At 42.6% G+C, this 18,564-nt stretch overlaps 1 protein-coding gene across 1 annotated transcript in view; it reads left to right on the top strand.

The window, feature by feature from the left end:
- Positions 1–18,564, top strand: part of LOC127420397 (neurotensin receptor type 1-like) — a 76,602-nt gene that overhangs the window by 30,891 nt on the left and 27,147 nt on the right. Inside the window, exon 3 of the mRNA XM_051662666.1 lies at positions 8,494–8,578. Within this exon, the coding sequence (XP_051518626.1) occupies positions 8,494–8,578 (85 nt within the window). The remainder of the gene's footprint in view (positions 1–8,493; positions 8,579–18,564) is intronic.

Raw genomic sequence — 18,564 nt, 5'->3', positions numbered from 1 at the left:
AGTAGTGGGGTCATCGTGGGCACTCTGACCGGTCTGCGGCTACACAGCCCCATACGCAGCAGGGTGCGATGCACTGTGTGTTGTGACACATTCCTCCCGTAACCATCATTAAAATTTTCTTGTGCCACAGTAGACCTTCTGTTGATTCAGACCAGATGGGATAGCCTTCGTTTCCCTCGCGCATCAATGAGCCTTGGGTACCCAACACCTTGTCACCGGTTTGTGGTTTGTCCCTCCTCGAACCACTGTCAGTATGTACTCACCTCTGCTGACCGGGAGTACCCCACAAGCCTTGCTGTTTCAGAGATGCTCTGACCCAGTCGTCTGGCCATAACAGTTTGGCCCTTGTCAAAGTTGCTCTGGTCTTTACTCCCACCCATTTCTCCTGCATTCAACACGTTGACTACATCTATACCCAGACCTTGACATGTGGCCTTGTTAGGAGATGATCAACGTTATTCGCTTCACCTGTGAATGGTCATAATATTTTGGCTCATCACTGTATATTGGTTGGTCATACATCAAGTGCAGTGAAAAAAAAATTCACAAAACCCAGCACCGCATTATGCCATCTTGAAAATTGTCAAATGATGCTTCTCTGATTTCACAAGTCAGATTTCAGACTTCATGGGCTGTTCCAGTCAATATTTTCAAGTAGAAAGTGTGAAAATTATGGTGTGCATGGGCTTTTTGTCAGTGTTTCATCTCGCTTTTTTGCACCGCTTTCAGTGTGAAAGGGCCTAAAGTCAAATGTCACACTGCAGGACATGTCAACTTTCCATAAGCATTTTGTATCATCTTCTCATTTACATGTTTCTATTTTGATAATGATAAAAATAACAAAAAACAAAAAAAATAGCTAATGTGATTGCTGATGGCAGAAACCTCTGATAACTGAGACAGGATTGCCATATTCAGAAGAATCAAAAACTGGTTAACTGGGACCAAAATGTATCTGTCTTCAATTTGCTTCTCTTGTGTTTTATCTTTTAATTACCTTTAGCCTCATATAGGGAAATGATTCATTTTGGGATACTAGAAGAACCTTGGGCTAGAATTAATAATTCAAGAAAAGCAGATAAAAAAAGAATTGTCATAAATACTATTAATTTACTAAATCATTTCTGCTGACATTTCAAAGGATATAAATCTCTCACTTTCATAGGCAAAACCATACACACACAAACACACACACACACACACACACACACATACACAGAGACATTTAAATCACCATCTGTGTGACAAATGGGTGACTAATTTGATTACTTACTGTGGTTTTTAAATGTGTCGCTCTTGGCTCTGAGAGAGAGACACACAATAGAAGGAGCATTATGCACAGTCACTGTTGTCTAAACAAGCTGATTGATTGTAATTAATGGCTTTGGTTGTGGTAAATTGGCAGTTGGTTGTAAAGAAAGATATTTAAAAATACCTGACTACGAAGCTGATATTTCCCATGAAAAAGTATTAACTATTTTCACTGCCAATGTATTTTCAATGCCAGTGAATCAAATAGAGTTTCATTAACAAAGTTCAGGAGGAGCAAGTTCATTTAATCCGACCAATCACATTGCCAGAGCAAGCGTACAGTGCATCCGGAAAGTATTCACAGTGCTTCACTTTTTCCACATTTTGTTATGTTACAGCCTTATTCCAAAATGGATTAAATTCATTATTTTCCTCAAAATTTTACAAACAATACCCCATAATGACAACGTGAAAGAAGTTTGTTTGAAATCTTTGCAAATAAAATAAAAAATGAAAAACATCACATGTACATAAGTATTCACAGCCTTTGCCATGACACTCAAAATTGAGCTCAGGTGCATCCTGTTTCCACTGATCATCCTTGAGATGTTTCTACAACTTAATTGGAGTCCACCTCTGGTAAATTCAGTTGATTGGACATGATTTGGAAAGGCACACACCTGTCTATATAAGGTCCCACAGTTAACAGTGCATGTCAGAGAACAAACCAAGCCATGAAGTCCAAGGAATTGTCTGTAGACCTCCAAGACAGGATTGTATCGAGGCACAGATCTGGAGAAGGGTACAGAAACATTTCTGCAGCATTGAAGGTCCCAATGAGCACAGTGGCCTCCATCATCCATAAATGGAAGAAGTTTGGAACCACCAGGACTCTTCCTAGAGCTGGCCGCCTGGCCAAACTGAGCGATCAGGGAAGAAGGGCCTTAGTCAGGGAGGTGACCAAGAACCCGATGGTCACTCTGACAGAGCTCCAGCATTTCTCTGTGGAGAGAGGAGAACCTTACAGAAGAACAACCATCTCTGCAGTACTCCACCAATCAGGCCTGTATGGTAGAGTGGCCAGACGGAAGCCACTCCTCCATAAAAGGCACATGACAGCCCGCCTGGAGTTTGCCAAAAGGCACCTGAAGGACTCTCAGACTATGAGAAACAAATATTGAACTCTTTGGCCTGAAAAAATTCTGCAAATGTGTCTGGCCTCCTGGCCGCCTCGCCGCGCAGCTCCGATAACCATAAAGCAAGCACTTCTACAAACTTCTACTCATGTGTAGACTATACATGACTTTCTCTCCTCCCGCCCAGGACAAATGTTTCATGCAAGTAAAATCAATCCATCATTTTAATTTTACACTCGCCTCTACTTTTGCTTGAATCATTGGATTACAAAATCTTAACAAACTCGACCATAGAAACTTATTTCTGCATGACTTTTAAAGTGTTCAACAATCTGTCATAATCTTGCGCTCCACTCAAGTTTAAAGCAACGTGTTGAAATCGCTAGATACTCACAATATTTCAGTTTCTTTAGAATTTATTACAGGTTATCAATCTAAATAACTCATATTATTTACACACTACTGCAAACGGCAACCATATTGTATCTATTAAATCCAATTCTCAGGCACAAACTCCAAATGATTTCGTACATCCTCGTCAAAACAAGATGATCACCCCGTGCCAATAATACAGAGTTAATGGAATTAATCACATTACATTGGAAAATATCTCCTAAGCAGCGCAGATGTGCTGTCCAGGTGCCACAACTGTGGTGTGTTTCTACTAGTGGCTCATCCATCTCCTAAGCAGTGCCAATGTGCTGTCTAGGTTCTGCAACTGCGGCATGTCTTTCAGGTCACAATCCACAAAGCTCCAAACCATACGCTTAAGTAAAATAAATATCAGCAGGGGTGTAAAGCAACGAATTACAAATACTCATGTTACTGTAATTAAGTCTTTTTTCCCAGGAATTGTATTTTTTTAAGTAGTTAAAATTTGTTATACTTTTACTTGAGTACATTTTAAGTGCTGTAACTGTACTTTTAATGCGCTATTTTCCCACAGTCTGTGTTCGCTACTTCCCTGTCCTGATTTTATTTTTTATCTATCAACATGATTGGCTAGGGAGAGTCTCGTGACTCGCGTCAAATCAAATCACACTTAAAAAACTTGAATGGCAGATGTAGATCTGACACCAACTGTTATGGATGTGGAAGATGCCTCAAACACATTTCAACACCTGAACATCACGGCTGCACCTGAAAGGGCTTTTCTCAGTGAAAAAGGCCAATTGCTTGACTGTGTCATGTGGCTCGATGATATTAAGGTCAGGAGACTGTGATGGCCACTCCAGAACCTTCACCTTTTTCTGCTGTAACCACTGGAGGGTCAACTTGGTCTTGTGCTTAGGGTTGAGGGTCGTACTGGAAAGTCCAAGAGCATCCCATGCGCAGCTTTCGTGCAGAAGAATGCAAATTGTCTGCCAGTATTTTCTGGTAACATGCTGCATTCATCTTGCCATCAATTTGCCTTTAGAGCTCACACACCCCCAAAACATCAGTGAGCCACCACCATGCTTCACAGTGGGGATGGTATTCTTTTCACTATAGACCTTGTTGACCCCTCTCCAAACATAGCGCTTATGGTTGCGACCATAAAGCTCTATTTTGGTCTCGTCACTCCAAATTACAGTGTGCCAGAAGCTGTGTGGCGTGTCAAGGTGTTGTCGGGCATATTGTAATCAGGCTTTTTTGTGGCATTGGTGCAGTAAAAGCTTCTTTCTGGCAACTCGACCATGCAGCTCGATTTTGTTAAAGTATCGTCATATTGTGCTCCTTTAAACAGCAACACCGTCTTTTTCCAGAGCAGCATGTATTTCTCCTGAGGTTACCTGAGGGTTTTTCTTTGTATCCCATACACTTCTTCTGGCAGTTGTGGCTGAAATCTTTCTTGGTCTACATGACCTTGGCTTGGTATCAAGAGATCCCCTTAATAGGTTATTGAACAGTACTGACTGGCATTTTCAAGGCTTTGGATATCTTTTTATATCGTTTTCCATCTTTATAAAGTTCCGTTACCTTGTTATGCAGGTCTTTTGACAGTTCTTTTCTGCTCCCCATGGCTCAGTATCTAGCCTACTCAGTGCATCCACGTGAGAACTAACAAACTCATTGACTATTTATACACAGTCACTAATTGCAATTTAAAAAGCCACAGGTGTGGGAAATTAACCTTTAATTGCCATTTAAACCTGTGTGTGTCACCTTGTGTGTCTGTAACAAGGCCAAACATTCAAGGGTATGTAAACTTTTGATCAGGGCCATTTGGGTGATTTCTGTTATCTTATGATTTAAAAAGGAGCCAAACAACTATGTGATGATAAATGGCTTCATATGATCACTATCCTTAAATAAAAGGCAGGTTTTTTGCATGATCAGTCATATTTTCAAAATCAATGCCAAAATTTCACAGTTTCTGCCAGGGTTTGCAAACTTTTGAGCACAACTGTAAATGAAACACAGGTGAGAACAATAGGGAACAGCTGGTAGTGATCAGGGCAGTGAATTATGGGAAATGTAGTGCAAGGGAGACTAAAGACAGATGACAGGGCAAAACAACAGTGAATCATGACATAACCCCCCCCCCCCCACCAGGGGACCTAGGATACCAAAGCAGATCAGGCGGACGGCCAGAAGACCAGAGCACATTTAGAGCCTTTCCCGATTCTGGTTCAAAACTCCTCAAATCTGGCATCTCAGCAAACTATACTCAAGCCATTCCTTCCGCATCTGCGCCGCAACCACAGCAGCCGAAAAAGGGGCTAATAATTAAACATTCATAATCGAACCAATTGTGTCTGGAGTGGGACTTAGGTCAGGTCCGAGTGGCTTGGATTGACGCCTCCGCTCGGGGCGATCCTGCCTGACCACAGGGTGGCCCCGCATTCAGAGCCTTTCCCGATTCTGGTTCAAAACTCCTCAAATCCAGCATCTCAGCAAACTATACTCAAGCCATTCCTTCCGCATATGTGCCACAACCACAGCAGCTGACAAAGGCCTGCCCGAGCACCAAATACGCATACTGGGCCATTGGTCATCCGATGCATATCTTAGCTACATCCGTACCAACCATCTCTACATCAAAAAGGCACAACAACCCTCATCAGCTAATAATTAAACGTTCATAATCGGGTTCAGGGGGACGCTTGCTTCATCCTCGTCAGTTCACTAGGCCGCCCCTCCATTTGGATGCTGCAGGGCCCCCCGGCTAGTCTGGGAGACCCCCCCCCCCCATCTCAAATCGTTGTAAGGGCCTGCCGTAAGCACTCAAGGGCTCTCCCGTTCGAAAAGCAGTGGGGGTTCTCCCGTTCAAATGTAGTGAGTTAACTCACGTTTATTTGTATCGTGGGCTCTCCTGTTCGATGCGCAGTGAGGACTGCCCTGTTCGAATGCAGTGAGGGCCCCCGTTCGACGGCAGGTTGGGCTTGCCTGCTCAAGCGGCCACTGAGCCCCTCTCCTACGGGGTTCGCTTGCTGCACAGGCCAATTCCGTCGAACCAATTGTGTCTGGAGGGGGGCTTAGGTCAGGTCCGAGTGGCTTGGATTCATGCCTCCGTTCAGGGCGATCCTGCCTGACCACGGGGGCGGCCCCCGCATTCAGGCGTAAACAGACTCCTCCAGCACAACCACATCAATGGCTTTCCCATTCGAATGCAGTGTGAGCTAACTCACGTTTATTTATGGTGGTATCATTGGCTCTCCCATTCAAAACTCCAGGAGGACTCCCCCATTCGAATGCAGTGAGGGCCCCATTTGATGGCAGGTTGGGCTTTCCTGCTCGAGCGGTCGCTGAGCCCCTTTCCTACGGGGTTCGCCCGTTTGCTGCACGGGCCCATCCTGTCTAACCAACCACGTCTGGAGGGGGGCTTAAAATCCAGCTAGGATTCACGCCTCCACCCGGGGCAACCCTGCCTGACCGCGGGGTGGCCCTCATGTTTGGCCGTAATGATCTCTCCAGTGTTTAACAGCTCCCGCAAGAGCTCATTTCCATGTGGCTGTAACCACCACTGTCTCTTCAGTGCTTCAGCCTATTTTCATTCTTCATTTTCTACCTATCCTGCATCTACCAGTTTCCTATCCCCTGAGCAGATCCTAGCGTGAGGCTGCCACTGCTAGCGGCTCCACTCGTTCTATCACCATTGGCACCTCTGCCCATCTCACACAGGGCTTAGCAAGCCCCCTCCTATTTCTGTCGTTTCAAGCTTGTCTCTTTTGGGGGGAATAAGAGGCATCATAAACACCACCTGGTACTACAAGGCTCTGTAGCTAACAGTTCGCTGTTCCATTTCCTGGCTTCTTTTTGAGGGGTATTCAAGCTCGGGTCAAGTCTCGAGCCTCAAGCCCTTCGCCCAGGACCGCGAGCCAAACACATTTACACTATCCTCAAATACAGGATTATATTAACTTGCAAACTACTGAAATGTAGTTTCATTAACAAAGTTCAGGAGGAGCAAGTTCATTTAATCCGACCAATCACACTGCCAGAACAAGCATATATAAACAGCTACTTACCTCTACGTGGCGTTGAGCCTTCCAGCATCCCTCCACCTCCCCATCTCCATATATCTATTTCATCAATAACTAATCTAAGTCCAGGGGGGTATTCGAGCCCGGGTCAAGTCTCGAGCTTCGAGCCCTTCGCCCAGGACAGCAAGCCATACACGTTTACACTATCCTCAAATGCAGGATTACATTAACATGCGAACTACTGAAACCAAAGCAAAACTCTTAAAAAACAGCCTCTGCTTAAATGTGAGGTTAACAGGTTAATCAAAGATTGACAGGTCTTATTATTTCCTTGGTATTTTCCTTTCATTACTAACAATTTTGACCGCTAAACCATTACTACTGTAACTAATGTTTTTGAAAATTTCTAAACAACATGTCATCAATGGATAAATCCATTCATCCATAATGAAAAATTATTTTCATTATGTAAAGCAAATACAAAATTCTCAATGCAATGCTTTAAAATGGCATTGTACTATAGACAAATCCTTTGACAACATCACCACTGATGTCACACACGGAAGTGGTGGCAAAAACCGTGCGCAAACAGTAAATTCGGATTCCATTGTTGAAAAATTAGTTTGAGGCATCTATTAGACGGCTATGGCTTCAAGCCATCAAGAGAGCTGAGGAGATCATTTCAACTCACAGCTTTGCTGCAAACATAAAAAGCAAACATTTTTACAGATATGTTATTAACTCATATCATTATAATAATTGTATAGCTTAGAATATTTCTGTATTAATGCTGGCATTGTGTCGTACTTTCATGTAATAGTCTAATCTGTCAAATCTAACACAACAGTTTGCTGGCTTTCTGTCTGCACATGTGCTGAAATCTTTGTAAACAGTGGGATTGGTCTATAGCACATAACAAAAAACAATGCAAAGCAACACACACACAAAAATAATAATACAACTAAACAAAAAACACATTAGCTGAAGTTTTTGTTTGAAACACAAACAACCTCTGCTGAAATTTGATGTCAAACATTTTATGATATCATTGTCTTTTTCTTGGTATTTCTCCTTTAATTACAAACTATATTAACCACTAAATTACTAAATGTTTGAACATTTCTGATCAAAACAATACAGATGATGAGTCAACACTAGCTTTACATACTCTATTTACATACATTTTTTAAGTTGTTACGTGTTGAAGCAAACAAAAAGTGGAGAAAAAAATGTCAAGGCTTGATAAAGGAATAAAGTAGGTGCAGGGCATTGAGAAAGAAGTGAAGATGAAATCTGTGCAGTCACTGGCCTAAGCTGCGCTGTATGACTGATCAATAACCTTTTTACTCCAGTCAAGAGTCTCATACAGACAGAACATAAGAGATTAGTGAGTCAATCCCTGCTTGACTCAGATCAATCCTGAAGTAGCAGATAAACAGAAAGGGGACAGATAAAAAGAAAGGAGAGAGACCGAGATCAGAGAAAACTAAATGACTCACATAAAATTTAAGGATGCAAATTATTGAGAAAACAAATTATGAATCATATGTTTTTCCCATAAGTGACTTTTAAAGGCTGAAGCCACCAGCAGGGCTCTTGAAAAACTTTTAATTTACACACATTACAAGAGTGGATATGTCGCTCACTGTAACAGTGTTTTACCTATTGCTTTTTTTCCCTTTTGATTATATTCACCACAGGTGCTGTGGTCATTGCATTTGTGGTGTGCTGGTTGCCGTACCATGCCCGAAGACTGATGTTCTGTTACGTCACTGAATGGACACCGTAAGTGTCACTTAAAAAACAATCAGAAATCACAGCACATTCATAATCATATTAAATTAATTCCACATCTGAAACATTATCTCAAATCATCTACAGTGGCAAGAAATGTATGTGAACCCTTTGGAATTACATGCATTTACAGTATGTATACATTTTTCTTAAAATCTGGTTTGATCTTCATGTAAGTTACAATATTGTTTATTACAATAATAAACAAACACAATCTGTTCTAACACACAAATTATTGTATTGTTCTTGATATATTGTACATATTGAATACATCGTTCAAACATTCACAGTGTAGGTTGGAAAAAGAATGTAAGCCCCTGGGCTAATGATGTCAAATAAAGCTAATTAGAGTCAGGAGTTGGCAAACCTGGCAACCAATTATTGAAACAAGATTAGAGGTGTGGGTTACAGCTACTTTGAAAAAGCACTCAAACATTTTGAGTTTGCTATTCACAAGAAGCATCTGCTGCTGTGGACCATGCCTTGCAAAAAAGAGATCTCAGAAGACCTACGATCAAGAATTGTTGCTTTGCATAAAGCTGGAAAGGGTTACAATGTGATCTCAAAGAGCTTAGATATTCATCTGTCCACAGTTAGACAAATTGTCTATAAATGGAGATGATTTAGTACTGTGGCTACTCTCCCTAAAAGTTGCCATCCATGGCAGGACACCATGAAGGAAGCAGCTGCTTTCCAACAAAAACATTGCTGCGTGCCTGAAGTTTGCCATCTTCACACTCCACAATGCTACTTGGAAAATGTTTTGTGGACTGATGAATCTAAGGTTACATTGTTTGGGAAGAACATACAGCACTATGTATGGCATAAAAAGGGCACGGCATACCAACATGAAAACATCATCCTAACGGTGAAGTACGGGGGAGGGAGCATCATGATTTGGGGCTGCTTTGCTGCTTCGGGGCCAGGACCGATTGCCATCATCGAGGCAAAAATGAATTCCCAAATTTATCAAGATGGGTGGCTGGGCGCCAGCTGAAGCTAAGTAGAAGTTGAATAATGAAACAGGACAGTGACCCTAAACATCGAAGTAAATCCACTAACCCAGGGGTTCCCAAACTTTTTTGTCAGTTGAACCCCTTTGACCTAAATTATTTATTTGAAGTACCCCCTGATATTTTCAGTAATGTTAACCTTTTGAAATATAATTAATGTTACATCTTTGCACTTTATTTTTAATTTGTTTTGTATTATTGTTATATTTGAATGAACCTTTATTACATATGTTGTTCTTTTCTTATAATATTTATATATTTAATTTAATTCACCGTTGGCATTTCTATCCCAGAGATTACACTACATTCCCAGTAGTAAAATTTACACACACACACACACACACACACACACACACACACACACACACACACACACACACACACACAAAAAGAAAAACAATTTTAGAAAATGAACATTTTTAGGAAATGAAACATTATATTATGTTTTTTAGGAAATTATACGTGATTAGCCTATATTTTAAGTTTCGGCTGCCATGCAAGGAAATGGTAGGCGGACGCTTAATTGAGACCTTTAAGACTCATCAGAAGCCTCCGTCAACCGGTCAGTTCAGCAGTGAACAAAACCAGCACACAAGCGGTTAACAGTACAGGCAAGGAAGTCCAGCCATCAACTACTGCTTCTCAGGACTACAGGGCAAACAATGTCAGGTTAATGAGTTTTTGTACTTTTAAAACATGATTGCATTGCTGATAATGAAAGTAATTATGCTACATCATCATTTTGTCTGGAGAGTATCGCGTAATTTACTTTTGCATTAAAAATTTCCATTTCTCACCATCAGTCCATTGCATGAAAGCGTGCACTCTTGCTCTCTTTCTCACACACACACATATGCAGCGCGCACTGGGAGAGAGAAAGAGAGAGAGAGAGAGAGTGTGTGTCTTATTGATCTTATTGAGGTAAGAAAATTGTATTGAAGCCATAGACATAAGTTGATGCACTTTAAGTTGTGTTCTTGTTTTTTTTTATTTGTTAAATGGGGGAATCATGCGTAAAAATCAGTAAATGACAGACATATTTTCGTACACAATTTCTATACTCCCTCACGAACCCCCAGGTGTTCACGAACCCCTGTTTGGGAAACCCTGCACTAACCCAAGACAGATGCTGTTGAATGACCTCAAGAGCCATTCACATCAGACATCCTAAGAACATGGCTTAGCTGTAGCAGTTCTGTAAGAAATAATGGTTCAAAATTCCTTCAGAACGTTGTACATGTCTAATCCGCAGCTACCGGAAACACTTGGTTGAGGTAATTGCTGCCAAAGGAGGATTGACCAGTTATTAAATCCAAGGGTTCACTTACTTTTTCCACAGCACTGTGAATGTTTAATGGGATGTGTTCAATAAAGGCATGAAAGATTATAATTTTGTGTGTGTTGTTAGCTTAAGCACAGTGTGTTTGTCTATACTTGTGACTGATAAAGATGAGATCACATTTTATAAACAAATAGTGCAGAAAACCAACTAATTCCAAAGGGTTCCCATACTTTTTCTTGCCACTCTATTTAAATTCTCTCACTGGAGAACATGCACAAATGGCTAAGGCTGTGCACATAACATAAATAACTGCATTAGTGTGTGGTTGACTTCTAAATTGAGGAGGCAAAGTCTGGTTTGGGTGTTTTTTAAATTCAATATAAATTCATGTTCCATTTCCATTTGATGACAAAGTTTTTGGGTTAAAGGCTTATGGAACACCATTTACCTTACATTATCAACATGCAACCAATACTATAATATCAGTATTTTATCAGCATGAGCATACTATGTATTAAAACCAAGTCACATTTACACATTTTTAAACATTTTTACATTGCTTAACAAACTATAACTAGTAATGTAAAAAGCATTTATTGTATCTTTTATTACTGCTAATTTTTGTTGACTATTATTATTAATAGTCACTTTCTTCTCAGACCATTAGTCATCAAATCCTCGGTAAACACAGTAGGTGAAATAATGGTCACTAATCTCAGTTTAACTGAGCTTAGTGCGTGCTAAAAATCGTCTCACTCGATTTTTAGATCATCACTAATTTCAAGTAATTTCAAGTTCAATTTAATTTGGACGTAATCAAAAGTGATGACGGGGTCTGAGTGTATGAGTTGTTTGCTTTGTAATTGGTCTATCCATTTATCTAAGCTTAACCCATTCAGGTTGATTTTGGACTGGTTGCTAGCATTTATGGTAGGCAATATTGCATTGACAGGGTAATCAGCCAATCATATTGACATGCAGGAACTTTCTGAGTCACGTGACTTTTTGCCTTTATTTCGCTGCTACCCCCTTACATTCACAGCATTCTTTAGGGCCTGAATGAGAATGCAGTCAGCTCATGGAAAGCAAAAGAGACACTGCCTCCATCTGGTATCACTGCTGAACGATAATTTTATCTCATATTTCATAATATTATGCAATTTTTTTGAGGATGCACTGCCTTCCTTGTCTCTTTGGATAAAAAGTCCCTGCCTCAGATTCAAGGACGGATTAAGACCTGAGAGGCCCATGGGCCGGTACACCGTGAAGGCCCCCCATAACATGACTACATTCACCTTTATGCGCTACAGTCCGCTTGGCAGATTTGGTTGGATTTTTCATATAGATGGAAGAAAAGTTTGTAGCAATGTCTGACACAGTCAATTCTATGTACTTTTCAATTATAAACCAATTCAAAATTATGCGTTATTAATAGGGATGTGCACGGTATTCAAATATCAAAATTACTATTCGGTTATTCTGCACATGTATAGAGTTCTTCAACCTGATCTGAGTCCGACAGTACCCGACAAACCTACAGGTTTTGGGCCAGGTTCGGGTCAGTTTTTCAAAGTAGGCTATAGGGTGAGTTACGGACTGTTCACATGTGTGTCTGCGCTGTTTTTAAATAGTTTTTCTATGTAAACACACACTGGACGGGCATCTTTGATCGTTGCGCCGTGCCACAACTCAGGACCGTAGCATTTTTTAGACACTGCATTAAGTTTAAACAACTTTAATATTTATAAACGCATCTCGAGACACCTGTGTTCTGTCTCACCATTTGTTGCACTGCATCAAGCTTTTTCAGCGCTGGTATGACAAATCGACATTCTGATGAATTTCATGTTGCAAAGAGGACTTAATGTGACTGTTACACATGATTCCAGATTGTTTTTCACCTGGCAAAGTTTCAGCGCTTGTTAAACAGTGAGCCAATGTTTTTTCCCCCCTTTTGCTCTGGTGTGCAGACAATAATTACACAAGTTAAATGCTGATCATTTAAAAATCAAAGCATCCTGAATAAGTCCTATAAACCACAGCATTTGTTGCCTCATGGAAAGTGAACCTGTCCGGGCAGAATTACGCATTTTCCATTTATTAAGAATAGGCCTTCTATGTTGCAGGCAGTGACAGAGATTATTTTTGTTCGACTTTAATGTGATTTTATCATTTGAAGATCTATGTATTGTGCTATTTCGGCTCATTGCTCACTGTGCACTTTATTCCCTGCTAATCTGAGATTGTGTTTGACGCATCCATGGCAATAAATGTTCTTTATTCCCAAGTCTGACTCCCGACAAGTAACACAATAACCGTTTGTGAACTCTCGCAGTTAACCAAATATTACAAAAGGTTACCGTGCACATATTTAGGGTATTAAGGCATCTTTCGCTTTATCATTAAACATTAAATGCATGCACAACTTAAATATTTTAAAGTCCTCCATACTGTTGCACGAATTCTGTCGCTTATATGAATTTAAACCATCAGCTTTGTACACAGCCAGGGTAAACTGCACCTTATCTTTGGAAGTGTTTTGTAAATCAGACGCTGTTCTTTGTAGTCCATCAAATAAACGCGCTGCACCTGTAAGACGCAAATTGCCTGAGCACGCTCTTAAGTGTCTGTGCTTGCGCTGCTGTGTCCAGCATGCATTCGGCCGAACAATTGATATTTCATATACGGCTGACATTAACATGGATTTATAATAGATATCTCAAAATAAATAAATAAATAATTGATTAAGAGCTCGGGGCCCTTTGGGTTTGGAGGCCCCCTGGGCAATGGCCCAATCAGTTAATCCGTCCTTGCTCAGATTAATGTCAAATTCCTCTGTTTTTCAGAGTAACATTTCCCGAAGTCAAAGAGATTCTTATAAATAACATTCAGAGTGGCAAAAGATTACTAAGTTATAGCCTATAGCTAGCTCACTGCACACTACAGCTCCACAAATCAATGCTTCATTCTGGGTAGATATTGTTCAGAAGTCCTCCACATGAAAAGCAATGCTTATGAATCATACTGCACGTGGTGGTAGAATTTTTCTTCTATGATTTAGGAATAGATCAATAAATCTGTGCCAAGCCTTAGCTTATCATTCATATAAATCAGTACACTACGTGCACACTGGAAACTAATCTGGACAGGTCAGCCTGGAATGTAGAGAAATACTGATTTTTATCCCATAGATTTATGCTGTATCCATGCTTAGCTTGCATTAACTTCCTTAACCGAATGCTAATGAGTGATAAGACATTTTTGTGGTCAAATTCAATGCACAGATCATCTCAATGTCATGTCGAACATCCAAAAAAGGCACCATGGAGATTCGAAATATGAATGCCTGCTCAAAAATGCTGACATTTTGGGAGTCTGCTGGTATAACAGTAATAACAACTAGATTTTTACATTTTCTAATAGAAATGTGAGTGGTGTGTGCCCATGCAAAACTCACTCACAAAAAGAGCACAGCTTTTATGTGTTCGTTATTGAAGAGTGCGTATGCTCAAGTGCATCAGGGGAACACTGAAGTCTAATATAGAGGGAAACTCATCTATTGCAGCGCAATACATTTATTTCTTTACAAATTGCATGCCGCTTTCGTGTCTTCAGCCGCTTTCTCACATTAAACAGCTTTCTGGTATACATGTAAATTAGCAATTATAATTCAATATTTGTGGAAGTTATTACTCCACCCCCTGAGTAACGTCATTAACGACAACTCAACCAATGTGGTTTAAATGATGGATGTGCAACATAGTTACTACGGTTTCAGGAAATAGTTGTGACTAGCAGGTTAATTTCTACTACAATGTATCATACTATGGTGGTTATGCAGTGAGGTATGTCATTGTACGGGAAACGCACCCCAGGTTGGTTAGAAAAGTAAAAGTAATGAAAATCGGACATAAAGACAGAGGTACAAGACTGTGTACTTTCTTTTCATGAGGGCGCAAACTACAATCCCAAGAAGCATTGCGAATGATGTCACTGAATAAAAAATTATGTGATTAAATATAACAATTGATGGATAACTCGGGGGTTCCAAGATGGCGCCTTGCTAAGAAGAACTTTACAAAGCTCCTGACCAAACTTTAAAATTCTTGAAAAACTAGCTGTATCTGAGTGTTGCTTAACTTACAATTTTTGACTCAGACGTTGATGCATGCAATTGGTAGTGTTGAAAGTATGCCAAAGATGGAAAAGCACAAAGAGCATACAGAGAATGTTACCGACATTAATATGGATGTCCACAGCTATGTTTCTCTGGCTGGAAAAGAGCCAGACTTTTCTACGACTCCGATCCCTGTTACTCCAAGCAAGCCACCTTCTCAAAAGAAAGGCAAAACTTTTCAAGATGACTTGACTGATTCTGCCGTTATTTCTACACTTTCCTCTCAGATTAATACTCTGTCTGACACACTAGAGGGAATGATTAGTGCAAATGCTATCAAAATAGAAGGTCTAACACAAACTATAGATTTTGTGTGCGCAGAAGTACAAGATCTGAAGAAGTATGTGAAAGACATAGATGCCAGTGTTAAAGTCCAAGAGCGTCTTGTGGGCACCTGTGAAACACACATCTGTGATCTGGAGAGGTACTCTCGTAGGTGGAATTTAAGACTGTTTATAGTAACCGAGACAAACAAGGAAGACATCAGATCCGAGGTCATTCATATCTGTGGTGAGACATACATGGAAGCCAAAAGCAAGTACCCTGATGTTATTGATTCTGTGCATCGGATCGGGAGAAAAGGCGACAATACAAAACCTTGCCCATCATCATGCAGTTTACCTCACGGGTTGCCTGGGATGCCTTGTGGAGAGCTGCCAAAAAATCTCAGTTTCTTAAGAATAACAACCTGCGCTTTGCTGAGGACCTGACTTCAGCAGACCGGGAGAGATGAAAGAATCTGTGGCCAAGAGTACAGGAGGCGAGAGCAGCAGGGAAAGTGGCCTATTACGTCAGAGCGTGGGCGTTCATTGACGTAGTGGGGATTTTTCAGTGAAATCAATCATTCTGTATTAGTCAAGCTTGACTTTATGCCTTTGTTTTTCATACTTGCTCATAATTGTTCATTTGTTAATGTCTTTATCGTTCATTTCTCTTAATGCGAGAGGTTTAAGAAACAATGTGAAACGCAAAGTACTTTTTCCCTGTCTGTCACTCACTCGATGTTGAGTCGATATAGTGACACTAGGGGTTCAATCTTGAGAGCCCCAATCACCTTTGCTTAAAATAGAAAAGGCCGATGAGAATTGTCAAGTGGAATTTGCATGCCCCTCTCCGCCCCGGACATATGGGTATAAAAGGAGATGGCGTGCACCACTCATTCAGATTTTTTCGGACCTTTCGCTTAAGCTGCTGGATTTTATGGTGCATATCAGCAGTCACCCTCGCATGGTCAAGTGTTGTGCTTCCCCTGGGCGCTACAGGTCTACAGGTGCTAAAAGAGTATATTTCCTTCTAAAAGAGCTCGTGCAAACACTTGCCGTCTTTTTAAAGATGTCCTTCTGCGTTTGCACTACTGGATGTGGCCGTTATCTCTCCCCTCTGGACAGCCATGAAATCTGTCTCGAATGCTTAGGGTGCCAGCATGCCGAGGCAGCTTTTGTGGAAGGATCATTGCGAGAACATGCCCATGAGAACGTTGCGGATGTGGCTCACTTCCTTCTTCATGAAGCAAGGTGCCACCGCGGCAGCTCCCCAACCTGCTTCGTCCTGGGATGATGCTCAGCTGGCTGGGTCGACAAGCACCGTGGGCGATCTGGATGTGGACATGGGAGCGTTTTCGCTGGCTCAGCCCCTGCAGACCACCCATCCCCCAGCATGCTCATTCTATCAGGAAGAGCTGTCGAGCGATGCAGGAGGCCCACCTCAGGGCGGGCTTAATGTGTCGTTCGTGGATGAGCTTTCAGTCGCAGCATCAGAGGGTGGGCTTCTGCTATCGGAAGCAGACGAATCTTCTGAGCTCCCGCCCATGGGCGGTGGCAGCCGTGCTTGCCTGGGCGGCTGTGAACATCGGCCTAAAGTGGGACCCTACACCCTGCCCTGAGCGTTCACGGCTGAATGATTGGTATCTGGGCTCGGAGCACAACTCACGGCCGCACCCCGCCCCGGTGCCTTTCTTCCCAGAAGTGCAAGAGGAGCTAACGAAGTTGTGGAAGGCACCTTTTTCTGCCCGTACATGCTACACAGGCTTCCGTTCAGGATGTTAACGCAGAAGCGCATCCTGGCATCAGCACGACATCAGGATTGGTTCGTGGCCATTGACCTGAAGGACGCGTACTTTCACGTATCAATCCTTCCTCGACACTAACCCTTTCTTAGGTTTGCCTTCAAGGGACGAGCATACCAGTACAAGGTCCTCCCCTTTGGTCTGTCCCTGTCCCCACGCATCTTTACCAAGTTCACAGAGGCTGCCCTGGCCCCGCTGATGGAAAGGGCATACGCATTCTCAATTATCTCAATGACTGGCTAATCCTAGCTCACTCGCAAGATCTATTGTGTGCACACAGGGACCTCATGCTTCAGCACCTCGACCAACTCAGGCTTTGGGTCAACTGGGAGAAGAGCAAGCTCTCCCCTGTGCAGAGCATCTCTTTTCTCAGTATGGAGTTGGACTCCTGAAGACCTTCAGGCAGAAGGTAGCAGTGCCAGTGAAACAATTTCAGAGGCTCCTGAGGCATATGGCATCCTCGGCGGCGGTTCTCCCCCTCGGGTTGATGCATATGAGACCGCTTCAGCACTGGCTACAGACTCGAGTCCCGAGGTTGGCATGGCACCACGGCACCCGGCGTGTGACTGTCACGCTACAGTGCTGTCAGAATTTCAGCCCTTGGTTGGACCTGACATTTCTATGGGCAGGTGTTCCCCTAGAGCAGGTCTCAAGGCGCGTCATGGTCACAACAGGTGCCTCGAACTCGGGCTGGGGTGCTGTGTGCAACGGGCAGGCAGTGTCGGAGCTCTGGACAAGGCCCCGACTACAGTGGCACATCAACTGCTTAGAGTTGCTGGCGGTATTGCTGGCCCTGAGGAGGCTTTGGCTGTTGATTCAGGGCAAGCATGTGTTTGTCCGGACCAACAACACAGCGACCGTAGTGTACATAAACCGCCAACAGTCTCGCCTGCCACCTCCTCCTTTGGAGTCAGCAGACGTTGAAGTCTCTGCAAGCCACTCACCTTCTGGGCATCCTCAACCGTGCAGCGGATGCGCTCTCACGGCAGGTAACGCTCTGACTCCACCCCCATGTAGTCCAGCTGATTTGGGAGAGTTTCGGGGAGGCACAGGTAGACCTGTTCGCCTCCCAAGAGTCCTCTCACTGCCCCCTTTGGTACTCCCTGTCTGAGGCCCCCCTCGGCACGGATGCCTTGGTGCACAGCTGGCCTCGGGGGCTACACAAGTATGTGTTTCCTCCTGTGAGCCTCATTGCACAGACTCTGTGCAAAGTCAGGGAGGACGAGCAGCAAGTCCTGTTCGTTGTGCTGTACTGGCCCAACCAGACTTGGTTCTCGGATATGATGCTCCTGGCAGTAGCACCTCCCTGGCACATTCTCCTGAGGTGGGACCTTCTCACTCAGGGGCAGGTCATGCTCCAGCACCCACGGCCAGACCTCTGGAATCTCCCTCCCCTCTACGAGGTGGCTGTATGCCTTAAAGTGGCGTCTCTTCGCAAAC

This window comes from Myxocyprinus asiaticus, chromosome 29 (assembly GCF_019703515.2).
Source record: "Myxocyprinus asiaticus isolate MX2 ecotype Aquarium Trade chromosome 29, UBuf_Myxa_2, whole genome shotgun sequence".
NCBI lineage: Eukaryota > Metazoa > Chordata > Actinopteri > Cypriniformes > Catostomidae > Myxocyprinus > Myxocyprinus asiaticus.
Note: the sequence above shows the minus strand (reverse complement) of the source record. Positions and strands in the feature narration are given on the sequence as shown.